The sequence below is a fragment of the Ictidomys tridecemlineatus genome, chromosome 10, assembly GCF_052094955.1.
Source record: "Ictidomys tridecemlineatus isolate mIctTri1 chromosome 10, mIctTri1.hap1, whole genome shotgun sequence".
Classification (NCBI taxonomy): domain Eukaryota; kingdom Metazoa; phylum Chordata; class Mammalia; order Rodentia; family Sciuridae; genus Ictidomys; species Ictidomys tridecemlineatus.
Window position 1 is genome coordinate 29,876,130 of NC_135486.1, and position 18,695 is coordinate 29,894,824.

Genomic DNA, 18,695 nt, shown 5'->3' on the forward strand with positions numbered 1-18,695 from the left:
AAGCAGTGGGCACCCCACACACACGACAGTGCCCTCCCCAGGGTGCTGCTCCCCGTGACTCACAGTGGCTAAAGTCACAAGCCCCTTCCACTGTTGGTGACTCCGTTCTGGGCTCTGAGAAGACATGCGCATTCCCTAACATGGCCTCTCCCATCTGGAGGCAGATGGAAGGGACCAGATGCTCCTCCAAGCTTAGCCAGATACCAGGGCTCTGATGGCCACCCTGACTTCCTGAGACTAGGATCTCATCTCAAGGGAGGTGACAGAAATGCCATTCTGTGTGTGCAATGTGCGATGGCTTTTTATTCCTGGCATGGTGTGGGCAGGGGGCAGGCAGGAGTGCTGGCTTCCAGCTAGGCCACCTCCTGGTCTCCAGACAGGACCCTCATAGGAGGGTCCCAGGAGGGTCCCAGGAGCTGAGGTGTGCAAGGAACACAGGCGAGAAGAGCTTTGGTGAAGAAGACGTGGGCCCTACTTCCAGCGCCCAGTGACCTTGGCCTTCCCGCGGGTCTTGGAGCTGCAGGGGAAAGCAGGACCATTACATACAGGCACAGTCGCAGGTCTCCATGGGGAAGGGATAAAAATTGAGGGATGCTGAGGGTTAAGAGGAGCAGCCTGGAGCTACCTCCAGGGGCAGAACAGGGTAGCAGCTGCAAGCTGGAGTGAGACCTCTGGTCCCACATACCATCCCCTACTGTCAAGAGGGAGAGAAGGGAGAATTGTTGGAGGAGCCACAAAGGGAAGTCTACAAGCTGAAGGAGAGGAGGAAGGGGTGGGAGCCCAGAGCTCTCCAAGGAGCAGGATGGCTGGAAGAGGGGGACAGAGCGGGCAGGAGATAGGGTCTGAAAGAAGGACCTCAGACACTTACACTTTCTGGTTGTCATTGATCCTGTTTCGAAGGACATTGATCTGTAAGAAAAGTGGAGAAAACAAAGAACAATTCAGCTCAGGTCTCGGGAGGCCTGGGATGAGGGAGTGGGAGCTCAGTGCAGCCCAGGGGAGGGCGAGAGGGCACGGACGCAGTTGGAGACAGGATGTGGGGTCGAGGTGCATGAGTTGAATGGAGTGACTGGGGACATGGAAGAGATCCTGAGGGACAGCAGTGGTGTGGACCCAGTCAAACCAGGAGAAGCATGGCGTGGGAGGGGGTGTGTAGCGTGGGGCTCACTTCATATTTCTGCTGCTTGAACTTCTCCTGCAGGTCGAACTTCTCTGCCTCCAGGTTATAGATGCTCTGCCACAGTTCCTTGGCTTTCTCCCTGCATGCGCCACAGTGGGAATGGAGCAAGGGTCAATAAGGACAGCCCTCACTGCCCTTCACCCTGGTCCTGACCCAGCCCCTGGGGCCCCAATGGCAGTGCAGAGTGTGTAGGAAACAACACCAGGGGCTTCCAGAGCAGAGTTCTGAGAACTGGGAGGAAGCAGGAGAAGCCCTCCTGGCACTGAGATCATTTAGCTCAATCCCCCTCCTGCCTCCAGTGAGCAGGTGAGCAAGTTGAAGTGCCAAGTGCAGACAGTTAAGGGGCCTGCTCAGTTCTCTCTACCTATCCACAAAGCTCAGATGGGTTGGGTCTGATGTGGCCCAGCCTGAATTCCCAGCAAACCCAGTTTAGGAAATGTGAGGGTGGGGCGCCCTCTGGTGGTTCCCAGCAAGAAGTGCCCTCCACCAAACCTCCAACCCCTTAGGAAGACCTCAGTGCCCAAGGAATCATGGGCCTGGCCCCACCTCAGTTGGTCTTCATTCAGGTGGTCGATGGCCAGCACCTTCCTCCTCTCAGCTAGAATCTTTTTCTTTTTCTCACGTTCAGTCTGCCTCTTCCCAGTCTTCCGCTCGGTCTGAATGGGGTGCGGTGAGCAGGGGGACATGGCTAGAGACCACCCCTCCCTGTCCCCTGACCCTCCCAAACTGCCCCTGGGAGTAGGATGCTCCTGCAACACCCCACACCATCCTCTGCCTGGATTCCCCTGAGAAACAGAGGCAAGGGCAGGGAGGATCATCTCCACCCCTTCCTCCCATGCCTAGATGGTGTCCTCCACCTCTCTGGGCTTCCTCCTCCCCACCCAGCCAGAACTCTGCACTCCCCTCCCCAGCAAGGCACCTCCCCTCCCAGGGATCTCCTTACAACTAAAGGGAGGAAGAGAATGTGAGGTTTTGGTACCCACCTGGGCTTGCTAAGCCAGGAAACCATGAGAGAAAGACCCAGAGAGAAAGATGGAGACCGTGACAGAGACATAGAGAGAGAAGCAGAAGACAGGCAGAGAGACAGGGAGGAAAAAGTGATTCCGATGCTCAGCGCAGCAGGCCTTCTGGTGGACAGGGAGGAAGCTAGGGCTTTGGGCAAGGGCTACTTTGATAGCTCTTGGCTGGTAGGGTCACCATGGGGCAGAGGCATAGTGGCAGAGTTGGGGACTTTGGAAATCTAAGGAAAAGCTCTGATCTTTCCAGCTGCATAAAGAAAATCAACACCTCCTCCTGCAGTGGGGCAGAGGAACAAAGTGAGTTCCTAGGAACAAACTGCCTCATGGAAAGTATAACAGACACTTTCCATGTTAGCTCCTGGGACCTTCTCAAAAGAGCAGGGCAGGCAATATCAGTCCCATATGAGGAAACAGACTGGGTCCACACAGGTGTGTGTGGCACAGCTGGGTCAACCAGGCTCTGACTCCAAGCCCAGGGCTCTTCAAGCTGCACCCAACCATCTTGGGGGTGGGTGCATGGGTACCCAGGGAGCTAGAGGCGTGTTAGTCTCTACCCACAGCAGGCCCCTCACAGCAAAGCCACAGTCGGACTGAGTCCCCCCGGGTGGGCCTGAGGAGCCCTCAGACTCCTACCCCAGCAACGGGAAATTGTTCCTGGATTCAATATAAAACTGCCAACTACAGCTGACACCTCACTTCTCAAGGGTACTCCGGGACCTCCTGGCTACCCCAGCTGCCCCCCCCCACCTACCTTCTGGATGTAGCCTCCAAAATGCATCATGTTAGACAAAGCCTTCTTCTTCCGGGCCTCGTCCTCGGCCTTCCTCCTGTTCTCCTCTTCCTCTCGCCGGGCCCTCTCCTCCTGGTTTTCAGAGAGGAGGAAGAGGGCAAATTAAGGGTGAGACAGGGAAAGCCTGGCTCTGGGCTGAAGCCAGGGGTCTGCATGGGTGGGATCAGCTCTCTCCCCACTGGGCAAGGAGCTGCAGAGGGTGCCCCAGCCCTGGGCAGGCACGAATGAGGCCCTGGGCTGGCCTAGGGCTCTGGAAGGGACCTCAGCAGCTGCACCAGAGAGGACAATGGGGCCCTCGGTTCTTAGCCTGCACTAGGGAAGGGGTAAGTGCTGGGGAGTCTTAAAACACCAGGATTGGGAGGTTTACTGGTGTGATGTCAGAGCCAAGACCATGGCCCGTGCTGACTTGGTGCACGCTGCCTCTTGACCGAATGGCATTTATGAATAGAGAGCTGGGAGCTGTCAGGGACACTCACAGCCAGGCGGGTCTGCCGTTCCTTCTCCCGCTCACTACGGATGCGCTGCTGCTCAGCCCGCTCAGCTCGTCGCTTCTCCTAAGGAGAGAGGCAGAGGCTCCAGTGTGCATCTGAGAGGTGATGTCACCCACCAGGGATGCCCTGGCTCCAGGTGCTCTCAGCCAGCTCCACAGATGCAGAGAGTCCACCCCTTACCAGGTGGCCCCAGAGAAGAGTGTGCTGTGTCAGGATGGCCACAGAGGACATGACAGGGGACCCACACCCAGCATTGCATGTCGGAGACCATCTCCACTATGTGGCTTTTGCTGTCTCCCACAAGGGCTATGCTGCTGCCCCAGCCCTGGCCTCTGGGCTCAAAGATAGACAGCCAAGTCACGGGTTGCTGAGAGGAGCTACAGACAGGCAAGTTAGGTGGAGAGGAAGAAAGGAACCAGAATAACTCTGTCCCCAGTGCACTGAGCTAGGAGCCTGCAGGTACTCCCATGGTCCCTGCATTAGCGGGGTCGCTGGGCTTGGTGGGGAAAAGGCAGGGACGGAGAGACCACGGGCATTTGAGTAGTCATTGCACAGCCAGGGCCTGGGCTAGGTACTGCCAAGGTCCCGAGTGGCCACTTTCAGCTCCTGCCAACAAGGAGCAACCAGGCTGGCAGGGAGAGAAGGGGACCCAAGGAGCCACCATGCAGGGACACAAGAGCAGCTCACTGCAGCAGGGATCCTGAGGAAGGGCCACACTCTGCAGGACCTGGAGCCTGGGCAGGCTGTGGAGGAGGCCGGCCTCATGCGGGGAGGAACAGGGATGCTGAGGAAGGTGGGCTGGAGACTGGACACCTACGATCCTGTCTTTGAGAGAAACCAGTTCCTCCTCCTCCTTCTTCCTGTTCTCAAAGTGAGCCTCGATCAGCGTCTGCAGCTCATTCAGGTCCTTCTCCATGCGCTTCCGGTGGATGTCCTGTGGGTGGAGCCCTGGGGCTTAGAGGCTGCCACCTTAGTCCAGTGGACGGCTGGACCAGATAACCCCTGCCCAGTGCAAAAGGCTCTGAATCCAACCAGCACTCAAGGGTGGGCACCCAGCCTGGCCTGTGCTAAACACCATTCTACCCATCTGCCCCCAGCCCACAAAGCCACAGGGTCTCTCATCTCATTAGAGCTCTTGTGACCACTCCCAGCCCAAACCTACTCTACCCACAGCCCCCACTCACATCAAAATCCACTCTCTCTCCATCAGGGATCTTGGGTGGCACCAAGTTGGGCATGAACAGCCTGTTGGGAGGGGAGTAAGAAGTCAGAGGAGTAACCCCGCTCAGAACCCGAGCGGCTGCAAAGGGCAGGCAGGGCCTTCTTCTTCCTGCAGGGACTTCTACATGGCCCCAGCCAACGCACAGTGCTGTCACCCTAATGTCAACCCTAGTAGTCTCCATGCTTGCTCAGCACCTGGGAATACACAGAGCCCTCTCACACACGCCATTGTGTTCTTATCCTCACAATATGCCCAGAGAGAGGGCAGCAGCGTCCATCTCCCTGAAGACTGAGAGGCTGAGACAAGATGGTGTATGGGGCTGAGTCCACATCCCTGTGGTTGACCCTGAGACTCTGTCCAGGAGCCCAGGGATTCCCACAATTTGGTGTTGATCCCAACACACATATGGAGTATGTGACACCAGGCCAGGGTGGGGTCTCTGGTCCTTGGTTTCCCCATCTGCCCTCAGGTCTGTCTGATGCTGAAATGAGACTATGCAGGATACATACAGTGGCCAGCAAAGGGGAGGGGGCTGGATGCGGGAATGGGGCTCGGCCTGGCTTGGGAGGGAGCTGGTTTCCGCTGAACCCACAGAAGTGGGGCTGGGCCCGCGAGTGGACCCGCACCATCTGCTGGCAGGACAAACGTCACCAAGAGGGAAATGCTCCCTGCCCCCAACCACCATCCAGCGCCTCCAGGGGTGGTATCGTATACAGCCAAGCTGCCCTGTGTTGGGGGCTCTCTGAAGCCCACCACACCTAGGCTGGCATGGTATGTTGCTTAGTTTCCCAAATTCTCCTCCCTTTTTCTCCAGGTCCCACCTCAGCCCTGGAGGAGGGGGTTCTGGTCATCCTGGGGTAAAGGTGGGTGTGTCTGTCTGCCCAAGGCCCTGACTCGTCCATCCCCTTTCTCTAGCCCCATCCATGTCAGGGTGCATGATTGGTAGTGGAATGTGGGAGAGAATTCAGCCCCATTCACTCCCTCAGGCAAAGAGCCTGGTGCAATATACAACCTGCACAACGTATGTGGTAGTCTGTGCCTATTACACCCCCAGCTCATGCCCACTGTGCCACACTGCACTCCCATCTTGTCCTCACCACCCTCCCTCACAGGCCCTCTGCTCCCAGGGCCTGACCACAGGTGCCTCCCACTCACCTGGGCTTGGGTTTGGACTCCTCCACTGGGCCATCTGGAGGAGAGAGAACACAGCCCCAGGGTCAGGAGGCCCAGGCCTGGTCACAGCTCCACCCCTGTGGGTTGGGGGCCTGGGGGCCTCCATTTCCCCCTCTGCACAGGGAGTCCCAATTCCAGGAGCACCAAAAGCCTGAAGGCAGCTGGGGTTGTAAACCCCCAAATTCCTGTCCCACAGCAGCTGGGGGGTGGGGGTGTCAGGGGACAACCGGGTCGGGCACGCACACTCGGCACGGGACTACAAAGCCTTCTCTTGTTCAGCAGTTCCAGACAAGGCAGGTTGGCTTCTCTGCTTCACTGTGAGGAGGGGCCTGTGGAGAGGTCCCCGGGGGCTCTGACCCCAGAATCCTCTCCTGAGTCAGCCATCTTGGTTGCCCCCTGGACTTCCTGGAGGCCACTAGGAGGGCCAGAGATCTGGGCCAGAAAACTAGTGGGCAGGATTCGAAGCCTCAGCTGCTGTCTTTGCTGAGGAGGTGTGACTGCCACCCCCTGGCGGCCTGGTAAAGGCTGTGATGTGACAGTGGCCACGTCAATGGCCTATCACACGGCCCACCACACGGCCACCTGAGCCTTGGGAGTTCATCTTACAAACACTGCACCCAACTACTATTTAGCCTCTGTGCCAGGAGCTGACTGAGTGCATGTGACTCCTGGGTCCCCTTGTCTGCCCAGATCAGGGGCCTGGACACTCTTCCCCTCTCCTACTGGGCACCCCCAAAGCAGCTTCTCTGAGATGAGGAGGGTCAGGGGTTAAAAGTTATTTGTCCAGAACTCTATCCTCCTTTCTCCTGCCCCAACTCCCTGGAAGGAAGCTGTGGACAGTCTCCCCCAAGCTACTGTGAGGAGTCCTGGTGCGTCCCCCAAACCTCTCTCGATGTCCACAGCCTCACCTTCAGCATCTCTGGCTTCATCTTCTAGTCCATCTTCTAAACAAAACATGAGGGTTAATGAATGTCCAGTTCCGAGCTCAGATTCCCCCCAAGAGCTTTCCCCACGATCCTGGCTCAGCCCAGCCTGCTGGCTTCTGGGGTCGGGGTCTTTCACACACACACAGTGCCCCAGGCTCGTACCTTCGGCCTTGGTCTCATCCTCAGCCCCAGTCCCATCTTCAGCCTCCTCTTCTGCTGCCTCGTCCTGCTCTGCAGAAGTGAACCGGACCCAGTGAACAACCTGGCCCTGCAGCACCCAGAACAGATAGGAAGGGGGCACCCAGAAAGGACAGCAGAGACAGGGACCCAGCGCCAACAACTTCCGGGTACAGATGGATTGGGGTCAACCAATGTGAATGGGAGGCTGCTCTGTTCTTGATTTAAACCAAACGTCAACAAAAATATATATACCTAATCTGGCCCCCCAAAATGTCCCTGTACATGAAGTTGGCCCGCAGTCACCCCCACTCATTAATGTCCTGTCTGTGGGTGCGTTTGTGCCCCATTCACAGAGCTGAGTGGTTGAGGTAGAGACCGTGGCCCGGAAGGCCTCAAGTATTTACTCTCTCTTCCTGTGCAGAAAGCGTTCACCACCCCAGATTGCGGGAGGGATGGGGGGACCACAACAGAAGGGCACAGTCAGGCTTGTGAAGAGTTGTTTGGTCCCAAATTTGCCTCTCTGGGAGTTTGGGAATCAGAACTGGGCCTTTCCCAAAATGGAAACCTGTTCCCTACCTGGAGGTCACCAGGAGGGCCCGAGATCTGGGGTAGAAGCAGATTAGGATGTGGGGTGTCTCTGGGGCTCCATCTACCTGACGTGATCTCAATGACCTCCCTGGGGGTCTGACTCCAGCTCATTCCCCAACTTTCGACCCCGGGAGTTCCACCCGGTGCCTGGCACCATAGGATGGGCCCTGCTTAAGGTGAGACGTCAGGGAAGCTCCTGTCTGGGGCCCAGGGACTCTCCAAGTCTGGAGACCCTTCCTCTGTGTCTGAATGAAACCAAGACAGTGAGCCTGCGTGGGTGGAGGAGATGCCCACAGTTAGTATCTGTACTATCCAAAAGGTGGTCAGGATTTCTCTGTTTCCATCCATTTGCTTAGCAGGATGTGAACCCTGCCCTTTCCGGCTCTTGGGGTAGACAGATTTGGGGGCAGACAGGGTGACATCACCACCACGGCTCTGCCTGTGGAAGGGCTTGGCAAGGCTCCTTGACTGATTGACAATGACAGCCTCTTGGCAGAGGCAGAAAAAAATGCCTCAGGACAGAAGGAAGGGCGCAGCATCCAGAGAGAGAGTGCAGCCTCCTTCCCTCTGCCCCATGCTCTCCCTCCTCCTTTCCCAAGTCTGAATCTCTCTGAGGCCTGGAGATGCCTCTTCTTTGATCCCTGCAAGAGGCTTACCTCAAAAAAGATCCTTCCAGAAGGCATGAGTCTAGAAGGCCAGTTTCGGGGTCCCCCTTCAGGCCACCGTTTTAACACCTCTCTGGGCCACCCTATGGGTGCTACCACGGCACCCTCACCCAGGGGTCATGCCATAGACCCGAAGAGGGGTGCTCCCTGCCCCTCCTGGCTGCCTACTGCATCTTGGGACATCACTGTGGGCCTAAGTTTGTTCTAAAATAAGCCCCAGTCTGCTTCCATTGCCCTCGTGCTAACCCTGGGCGCCGGGGACAAGTCCAGCCCCACCCCTCCCCTCAGCAGGACACAGCTAAAAGCTGACATCATGTCCTCTCTATTCTGACTATTTCCAGTGCCTGCCCCAGTTGCTCTTCAGATGACTTTCTCCGCAGGCCCCTTGACCCCTGGCCACCCTGCCTGGGAAAGGCCAACTCCCAAGGAAAGACCCGGCCTGGAGCCCTGGGATGTGCCGTGGGGGCGGGACAGGGGGGCTATTCACCACAGTCAGGAGCCTCCCTCTATGGCCTCCAATGAGGAGCACAGGGAAGACCAGCCAGCCTGGGTCTTTCCCACTGCCCAGCCCAGGAGAAGCCAGTGACCCTGGAGAACACGCAGGTTCTGAAGGTCTCAGAACTGTGGTCCCAGCCCCTCTGAGACTGGGGAGGAAAGTGCCTGACCCACTCAGCACTCCCCGCCCCAAGGACAGGGCCCCTGGACAAGCAGGTGGCACTCAGGACAGCAGGGAGCGGAAAGCGGGCAGGAAAAGCTGTACTACCGTCTTCGTCCTCTTGCCAGTCTTCCTCTTCCAGGTTCAGGGGTGGCAGCAGCGGAGGGGAGAAGCGAGACAGGTTAGTGTGGGGCGGAGAGCCTGGCAGCTTGCAGCAGCACAGGGCGTGGCCGTGACCATGCGGGGCTTGCAGTTAGCCTAAGGCCCACTTTGAGCAGCTGGGACAACTCCCTGCTCGGTAACTCCCCGGAGCCCCAGGTGCTTGGTCAGTAAATGCAAGATGACCTCACTCCCAGCCCACGTGAGAACCGAACGCTCTGGCACACCTTGAGAGAGGGAAGCATTCAGTAAGCACTAACTAGCAGCTCCCTGCTCTGCCTCTAGACCACGCGCAGCCTGAGACAGAGGCACCAAAAGAGCAGAGAAGGAGAAACAATTGATAACTGTCAAACTTCTCTACATTCCTGCTCCAAGTGAGTCTCTTGGACAAATCCCGTTTCCAAGTCGCACTTGGAAAGCCCTTCTTGGTACCCGGGGTGCTTCCCTGGCCTGGAAAAGGAAGTCAATCACCTAAGGCAGAGCATAGTTAACCCAGAGGAAATGTCTGGCAACTTCCTCGCTGTTCCAGCTGAAACCCTCCACCCCAGGAAGAGCTCACGCAGTGGAACAATTAGTCTCCCAGAGGAAGAGATGCTCAGCGCTGTCCATACTGGAGGCAGGCACTGTGGCCACTCATAGCCCTTGATCTCCCTTGGTCACCAACAGCCAGGTCCTTAGCTGGGAAGGGGGACCGCTGCACAGGGCTCAGACCCCTCTCACTGCAGAGAATGATTTTGTTAACTCAAGACTAAATCCCGCTGCGTGGAACATGTGGATTGGCCCCAAATCCAGAGGTCCAGCTTTCAAACCCTGCCACCCAAAACCTGCCTTCATGAAGTGGAAAAAATCCCAAAATAAAGGAAGCTCCACCATTTCAAGAGCTGGTGCAGGGAACATATCTAGAGATTGCTCCTTAAGGATTTGATATTCCAGGAAAACCAAACATGATTCCAGGGGGTCTGGCTGGCTTTGCCTTTGAATCTCTCTCCAGTCTCCTCTTTGGCTAGACACCCTTGGAGCGGCTCTAAATGTGCAGGAGATGCCCCCCTTTTTCCCTAGAAGGCCTGGGGGGAAAAGGAGGAGCAGGCCCTGAAACCCCACCAACTCTCTTCCTGGAGCTTCCTGAAGACCCTTTCCCTAACCTCTGCACACCTTGTGCTGACGTGATATTTTGAGAATCTGCTGAGCCACTAAGAGGCAGGTTCCAGCCTGCCTGTGATACTGAGGCTTGTGGCGCCCGAGGGCCATTCTGGGCCATTTGTGGAGTGGGTGGGGATGGCAGTGAGGTCTCTTAATCACTTCCTGTTTCAGGATCTCAGGAAGGAGAGGCCAGGGAGATCTTCCAGTGACATCAGGGACCCAAAGCTGAGGAGGGCAGATGTTAACACCTCCAAGAACAGGGACAACAAGACAGGCCTTTGCTAGACAATACTAATAAATCCCCATGTCTGTATATAATGTCTCAGGTAACTGGGCCTCTGCAGATTCGTAATTGAAAGACTATTAAATGGAATGTTCTTAGGTGGGACCATGGTATCGGGGTTATGGGTTTTTCTTTATAGTGCTTATATTTAGAGATACACGCTGAAATATTAAATCATGAAATGATATGATGTGTGGGAATGATTTGGGATGCATGTTTCCAAATAACTGGGGGCAGATGGAGAGAGATGAAAGAATAATAACCATGAGCTGATGATTGTTGGCGGGTCATGAGTCTGGAGGGTGTTTTGGGGTTTGGTTGGTTTTTGGTTTTTTTGGGTTTTTTGTTTTATTTTGTTTTGGGGGGTTGCTGTTGTTTTGTTTTGAGGGGAGCACAGATTCTACGTTTATATGCCTTTCAGATTTTCCATGGTAAATAAAAATTAAAAATAATTAATTAGGAAAAGTGGTAAAGAAAACAGTTGGCAGTTGGACACGGTGACACATGACTGTAATCCCAGCAGCTCGAGAGGCTGAGGCAGGAGGATCACAAGTTCAAAACCAGGCTCAGCAACTTAGCAAGGACCTAAGCAACTCAGTGAGACTCTGTCTCAAAATAAAATACGAAAAAGGGCTGCAGAGGTGGCTCAGTGGTCAAGTGCCCCTGGGTTTAATCCCCAGTACCAAAAAAGAAAAGAAAATAGTTGACAGAGGAGACAGATTTAAACTTTATATCTGTCTCAAGACCAAGCAATCAAGGTAGGCTGCCCCCCACGAAGGGACCACAGCTGTTGGGAGTCTTTGTTCAGCTGGGTTCAGGGCAGAGACAGGCAAGCTGTTTCCCCAGGGCTCCCAGAAATAGTGGGCTCCTGATATCCCTCCTGTCCGGCCCTCCACCTGCCCAAGGTACATACCTTCCACAGCTGTTTCTGCTCAGAAGAGAAGGCCAGGTCAGTGAGAGAAGAGAGAAGAAGTGGGTCAGTTTCCAGCCACACTGTCCTCCATCCAAATGTGCATACGTGCGTGTGCTTACCTTCCTGCTCCCTGGGTGCAAAGGAAGATACTCTCAATGCCTGCACACATTCAAGAGCCCCCACATGCATGTACGCGCACGTGCATGCGCACACACACACACACACACACACACACACACACCAGCCTTTCCCAGAAGATAACCCCATGTTTCATTCCCTCTTGCTTCGTGGAGTTCACACTTCTCTCCTGCTCTGCAAAGGCCCCCACTAACCTGGCCCACTCTTCTCACCCAAGCAACGTGTCACTGCCCCCAGCAAACTTCTGCATCAGCCTGCTTGGTCCCTTTAGTGTTCTTCCAGCTTCCTCCTCTGACCTCACCTCTGGACTTCCCCTGGGCAGTGCCCCTTTCTAGAAAGCTCTTCTCCCCCCCCCACCCCAGACCTCTTTGCTCTCCGAATGCTATGTTAGTAAGACCTGACTTCTCCCTTCTCCACAAACCTCCTTTGGCCATCCCAACGCCTGCTACCTCCCTCTGCGCCCCACATCTGCTTGCTAATTCCTTTCTGCAGTTTGTTGCACCCCAACAGCCCTGTGAGGACAGGGACTGTGTGTGTGGCTCTGGGCACGCCCTGGCAGCACCCCTCCACAGGAGACTGTTATTGGTTTGCCTAGTGGTGTCCCTTTTCCAGCTTCTCTCCAAGACAGGACTGCGGACCAGCACCGTCCTTTGGCGCATAGGGACCCAAGGTGAAGTGTTAACTCGGGGCTCTGAGTGGGCGTGGTGGGGCATCAGAGGAATCCCAGCTTCTTGGCTCTTCAGCTAGTGGCTGGTCCCCACCCAGGTTGGACCCTGTTGACCCTGGAGCTGAGCTCCTGTGTTCCCAAAGTCCCCCAGCCTGAGATCTGCCTAGGGTCTGCTGCCCAGAGGTACAGAAGTGGAAAGAAAGAGGCCATATCCACCAGAATCTAGAGCAGGCAGCTAGGTGGCTCCCGAGGGGAGTGAGTGGCAAGGTGGAGGGGTCAACACTGGAGACAGGACGCTCCCAGATACTCACTCCTCATACTCCTCCACCACCTCTTCTTCCACGTCAGACATGGTCTCTGCTCTGCCTCCAGAAAGAGAAAGATGTCAGAGCTGGCAGAAAGGGAGCCTGCCTTCCCCTAAGAGCTCTGGCCCCAGGTGGAGCAGGATCAGGGGGCCCTGGGATGAATCTCACCCCACCTCTTATTAGCTGTGCAACCTGCAGGGACAAGCCTGTTTCCTCCTCTGTAAGAAGAGATCACAGCACCAGCATCATAGCCAAGCAGCCACCTAATGTCCCTTTCATCCCTTGCCCCCAGCAGGTATGCTGATTGGGATTTTGTGTTCCCATTTATAACTCTGAAAGCAATGTTTGTCAACTCGCTCCACCTATCCAGTCTGCAGATGCCTTCAGGGCAGGGGGGGTGCTGACAAGTCCACCCCTGTCCTCCTGCAAGAGCACCCCCTGGGAGGGTGACATGGAATGCCATGGAATGCCACTCAGCGATCGAAAGAAATGAATCATTGATGCACACAACTCAATGTGTCTTCGGGAAATTCTGTCGATTGGGGAAAGTTAGTTCCAAAGGTCATACATATGATTCCACTTATATAACATTCTTGAAATGGCAAGATTGTAGAAATGGGGAACAGATTTGTTGTCAGGGGTGTGTGGAGGGTGGGAGGGAGGTGGAAGTGGTATACAAGGGTACTTGTGGGACCCTTGTGATTTTGCAACTGTTCAGTGTCTTGACTGTGGAGATGTGTACATGAATCTACACAGGATAAAACTATAGAATTTCACACACACACACACACACACACACACACACAGAAAGAGAATACAAGTGAAGCTGGGAAAATCTGATTAAGATCCTTAATGGACTTATCAATGTGCACATCCCAGTTGTGATATTGCACTATGGAGTATTTCAAATGTTTTCATTGAGGAAATTTGGGCAAAGGATGTAAGCAATGTCTCTGTATTATTTCTTGCAACTTTCTTACAATTGCATATTAATCTACGCTACCTCAACAAAAATAGTTTCCCAGCCAGGTGTGGTGGTCCACACCTGTAATTACAGCTACTTGGGAGGCTGAGGAAGGAGGATCCCAAGATAGAGACCCATCTGGGCAACTTAGAGGCCCTGTCTCAAAATAAAATAAAAAGGGCAAGGTGGGGAGGGGTGTTGTATCTTAGTAGTAGAATGCTTGCCTAGCATCTGTAATGATCTGGGTTCAATCCCTGGTACTACAAACACACACACACACACACACACACACACACACACACACACACACACACACAGAGTTTCCCTGGGAAACTTGTGTTGAGATGCTCCCCTCTGGTGACAGGATGGAATGATCTGGATGCCAGTCTTCCTCATTCATATGCTGAGGATGACATCTGGGCAAGCTCTCAACATCTCTGAACCTTGCTTATTTCTCTGTGCTATGGAGATAAAGTGTTCACATCCTGCCTCTCTGAGATCTTTAAGAGGATCAGATTGATATTCAGAGAAGTGGAAGGCTCTGGGCAAGCAAGGTCAGGAGCAGCTGGACACACGTAATTAGAGGGAGAGGTCAACGAGAGGTGGAAGAGCAAGGCCTGGGGTAGGAGACTTATCTGGTCTTAAATACTGGCCCCATCATGCCTTTGTGTGTGGCCTTGGGAAGGTCATCTCACTTCCCTAACCCTCAGTTCCCTTTGCTGTGACATGGCTCCTCTCCTGGGATGGAGACAAGGGTGAGAGTTGGTATAAAGTGCCTGGCCCAGAGGGGCACCCAACTGATAGCAATTCTATAACTAACACCAGGAACAACTGTTACAACTAATAACAATTACAACCCAACCCTCCCGAGAGCACGCTAGTTGAAATGTGAACCGCGTCCTCGTTGGCAATCTGATGATCAGGCAACCATCCCGTTTATTGGGTTGGAAGGGACTCAAGGGACAAGGAAATGTGGGGTACGACTGAAGTCAGGTGGGACAAGAATAGGGTGACAGATGAGACCACGCTCTGATCTTTCTTCTGTGCCCTCTGCCCCCCTCCTGCCCCACCTGAGACCTGCCAGAGCTTCACCACCCTCTTCAGCCTGACCCAAGCTGCCCAGATGGGGACAGCAGTTGGACAGTCCTGTTCACTTCTTTGCTCTCCCTGTATATGCTAATGTGGTGGCTGAGGCCAGCCCCAGGCACTCATCTGTGGACATCCAGTGGGAGCCCTGGGTTGAAGCAATGTCCACTTCAAGGCAACCCTTCTGAGACTGAGGGGTTCCCAGGGAGCTGCTACTCCCCAGGGGTCCATCTGGATAGAGAAGTCAGACTCAGCACCTTGGAAGCTGATATGGGCCGCGTCCTGTTGGGTTAGGGACAGCTGAGCAAGAACCACCCCTGCTCCCTCTGCTGGAGCAGGATAGAAACTGCGAGAGAAGAGTCCTAAAAATTCACAAGGAATTCTACACAGCAGCTCTGAGACACTCCCACGTTGAGGGAAGAAGGGAGAAGAGATGTCAAATGTGTAAGGTGTCACAACAGGGGACTGAGCCTCATGCTGCTTAAAAAGAAACCTCAAATCCCAGAGGGTTCAAACAGGTGTCAGGATGACGGTGGCCAAAGAGAAGAGATTGCTAACCCTGGGACGGGTGGGGAGTTTGTGCTTGTAGATGAGCATCGCCTGAACCCCACATGAGCAGTCAGAACTTGGCCTGAGAACTTGGGGAGCTGCTACCTGAGCCCCCCCACCCCAGGAACTTGTTGCCTCGGGAGGAGGGAGCAGTTTCTCAGGGGAATGGTATGTGGCTGGCCCTGGACCCGTGGCTTCTGGCTTCTCTCGGGTCCTGCCCTCTCACCAGCTCAGAGCCGCGGGGTGTGGCGCTGGGGCTCAGAGGAGGAAAGAGCAGCTTGGACTCCTCTCCCTGCTCCTGCAGCATCATCCAGCTCCTAAAAATAGCTCGCAGACCCTGGAGGCTGCAGGAGGGCTTTTCAGCCAAGCCACTTGATCAGAGGCAGGACCTGATAAAGGGAAAGGGGAGGCTGAGCCTGGGGTCTCCCAAAGGGGAGAGGCTCAAGAATTTGGCCAGGCAAGGAATGGGAAGGTCCCCAGGCCCCTGGGGCCTCATACTCAGCCTCCCCCACTTCCCGGGCTGCTCTCTAGCCTCACTCCCTCCCTCACAGCAGGATATATCAGGTCGCCTTTCTTGGGGAGTAGAGCACCACAACACCGGGCCTGAAGAATACTGGCCTTGGGGGTCAAAAGATCAGTCTCACACTCTGCTGGGTGACCTTAGTGCAGCCAGTGGACTTCAGGTAACCTGCCTATCAAGTGGATGAGCTTCAAGTTCCCATCTTGTAGAGACTGTCTCGAAGTTTCTGAGGAACGCAGACCCTGTCCATCAGCCTTTGCCGCAGTGTGAGCTAAAGGGTCTTCCTAAATCCACAGCTGTTGGCCCACCTGGGAAACTGGGCAGAGGGGAGGGGGGAGGGACAGCCGGAAACTCAATCCTCTCGGATTCCTCTTCTGCCCCAGGGGAGGACTTGCCCTGGGAGAGGAGGGTCAGAGGAGGAATTCGGGAGGTCAGGCTGCTTCCCAGCTGCTTGAAATTCCTTCACACTCCATCCCGACCCCAAATTCCCTCCACATGCCCAGGAGAAGCTAAAATCCAAGGGAGCTTCCCACCACTCCCAGGCAAAGCAAGGTCTGTCCCTCGGACTTAGTGGGGTGGGGTGAGGTAGGACAAGCCTTTCACAAGCGACAGGAGGGCTGCTAAACCCAGGGTCAACCCTTTCATGCTGATAAGCTTGGCTCACCCCAGGGAAAGGCCTCCCAGGGGGCTCTGCCCCATTAACTCCCTTGCTTCTCAGCTCTTACTCTTCCCTAGGGAGGGGACCATGCTGGGGCAGGAAAGTCCAGGGGAATTCACCAGTGGGCTTGGAGAAGCCCCAGAGGACCCGTCTGCCTCTGGACATTTTGGCCTTTCTCAATGTTCCCAGGACAGGTCTGAGTTCCTGGGGATGAGAGTTGGCCACCAGGACTCATCTAACGGATATGGCCCAGGTCTCACCCTGATCTCTGGGCCTTAAGAAGAACCTGCCTAGAAAGCACCAAGTCATTTGAGGGGATCCCTCTTGGGTAGGTCTTCTCTGTATTGATGGCAGGCAGAGGACCAGCAAGGACCTAGGCCAGTCTACAGATGAGGAAACTGAGTCCCAGGGAGGGCAAGTGACGTATCCACGCCTTTACGACTGTATAGCATCTTTAGTGGCTAAAGATCCACGACTTCAGCCCCGGTCTCTAACTGCTAAAACGTTTTCTTTTGTTCCACTGCACTAAGCTTGGGGTCCAGTCCCAGCAACATCTCCTCTGAAGGGTGGTCCCCTCTATCAATCCAGTGTCCACTCAGAATGGACACACGTGGATGCTGGGGAAAGGGTCCAGGGCCAGGACCCTCATACCCCCCCCCCCGTGCCGCTCTCCCCTTCCCTAGAGCCTTGCTCAAATCTTACCTCTGAACAGGGGCTGCCGACAGATCCTGGAGGTCTGCTCAGCTGTGGCAGGGACTGGGTGAGGGCAGGGGATGGAGAGGCTTTAACCAGGCGTGTGGGCTGGGGCCTGGGGAGCCAAGCCCTGCGGTGGGAGGAATGTGCAGCAGGAGACGGGGAGGAGGGGACACAATGGAGGAGGGTTGGCTGCTATTTTGGCAGGTGCCAGGGACAGGGCTAAAGGAACATGTACCCCACGCCATATAAGCCCATGTGGTCCTCCAGCTGCTCAGATAAGCTATTTAAAACCAGGACAGATATGCAGGGAACAGGGCTGTCACATAAACCAGCTGTCCCTCTTGAGAATCCTGATAAAGCAGATGCCAGCAACCCAGGCCTGGGAGGGCAGGCTGGGGACAGAAGGCAACCTCCAGGATACCACACAAGCCTCTGCACCAGGGTCCCAGGGGACAGAGGATGGGTGCTTATCTGCATCAGTGGAAATGATGCTGTGGCTAAAGATGCTTTTCAGGTTGCTAGCTGTTTTCAACGAGCAGGCGGTGAGACCTACAGGCCTCAGTGAGGGCATCTCTAAAGTGGGCTTTCTCCATGACCCCCAAGGCCATGTGCCAAATCCTGTGCTCAAGCAACGGACTTAAACTGATAGAAGACATCAGATTCAAGTCAAAATGATCATTCTCCTTGGATGGGCAGCTGGGTTATGTGAAGGGGACAGTGAGATTGAAATTCATTCCTCATCAGCTTTAAACTCATGATGGCCACATCCTGGGCACCCCGCTAGATCCACAGTTCAGGCCCAGGGTCTTTATTGTCAGTTTGCACAGGTATGTCATGACCACGAGCACAGAGCCTGGCCCCTGGTAGGGCTGGTACACAAGGAAAATGAAAAGGAGAAGAGGGGACCCAGTCTGGGGGCAGCTGGGCTGATCTCCACCTCAATGTCTCTGAATCTCCATGGCTTGCAGCCCACCTGACTTCAAAGAAGGAAGGGCCCTATTCTGAACCAGGCCCACCTCTCCCCACGTGCCCCTGAACATCGAGCCCCTGCACTTCCGGATTTTGCCAATTAGTGATCCACACTCTTGGTTTTCCAGAGAAAAATAAATCCAGCCTCACCCTTTTCGGCCCCCTCCACCCCTCGCCTGGCCATGTGTCCAGCATTCCTGGTGCTCACGCTTCTTGGTCCTGCCAACTGGGAGTGACAGTGCTGCATCCTGCCTATGGAACTTCCATTTGCTTCACACCCACGCTGCTAACAGACTCTATCAATCAGCTGACCGGGTCCCCTCCAAGGGGGACTCTGAGCCCAGTGGCCTTGATCCCCCTGCTACAGGCTTATCCCAGGTCACGTGGGCCTCCATCCTGCCAGCAGATCAACAGGAGGGCAAGCTAAAGCCACGGCCTGGCGGCCAGCATCCTGGGAAAAAGGGAGGCCTGAGGGTGGTGGCACCCTTTGTGCCTGCACACCCTCCCTGGGATGCCCAGTGAGGCAGGCTTCTGAGAACTTGGGAGCAAGACTCCATGGTTCCTTTGCTCATTTGCTTGACTTGGCAGAGAGAGGCAGGGGGAGGGAGCCATTCACCGAGTGGAGGTGGCGAAGGAACCAGGCTGTCCAAAGGGCAGCTCAGCCTCCCTGACCCTGTCTCTCACTCTAGCCCACCAGGACCCAGCTTGCTGCATGTCCTGGCCTGGAATCTCCTGGAACTTAGGAATTGCTTTTCTTAA

General features: G+C 55.2%; 1 protein-coding gene across 2 annotated transcripts; it reads right to left on the bottom strand.

Moving 5' to 3' along the window:
* Positions 1-274: 274 nt before the first annotated feature.
* On the bottom strand, positions 275-17,213 carry Tnnt2 (troponin T2, cardiac type). 2 transcript variants are annotated; one of them, XM_021729879.3, is made up of 16 exons: positions 16,974-17,213; positions 12,501-12,551; positions 11,504-11,514; positions 11,385-11,399; positions 8,998-9,024; positions 6,964-7,032; positions 6,784-6,816; positions 5,858-5,891; positions 4,665-4,725; positions 4,298-4,414; positions 3,466-3,543; positions 2,951-3,061; positions 1,727-1,836; positions 1,169-1,259; positions 869-909; positions 275-517 (listed from the first exon to the last, which is right to left on the bottom strand). In XM_021729879.3, exons 2-16 carry the CDS (start codon positions 12,539-12,541, stop codon positions 472-474), a joined length of 885 nt encoding a protein of 294 aa, XP_021585554.2. In that variant the 5' UTR covers positions 12,542-12,551; positions 16,974-17,213; the 3' UTR covers positions 275-471. The 2 variants fall into 2 exon arrangements, with proteins under 2 accessions (XP_021585554.2, XP_021585556.2); XM_021729881.3 differs by lacking the exons at positions 8,998-9,024; positions 11,385-11,399; positions 11,504-11,514; positions 12,501-12,551; positions 16,974-17,213 and having other exon boundaries at positions 6,784-6,819; positions 6,964-7,026.
* Positions 17,214-18,695: the final 1,482 nt, after the last annotated feature.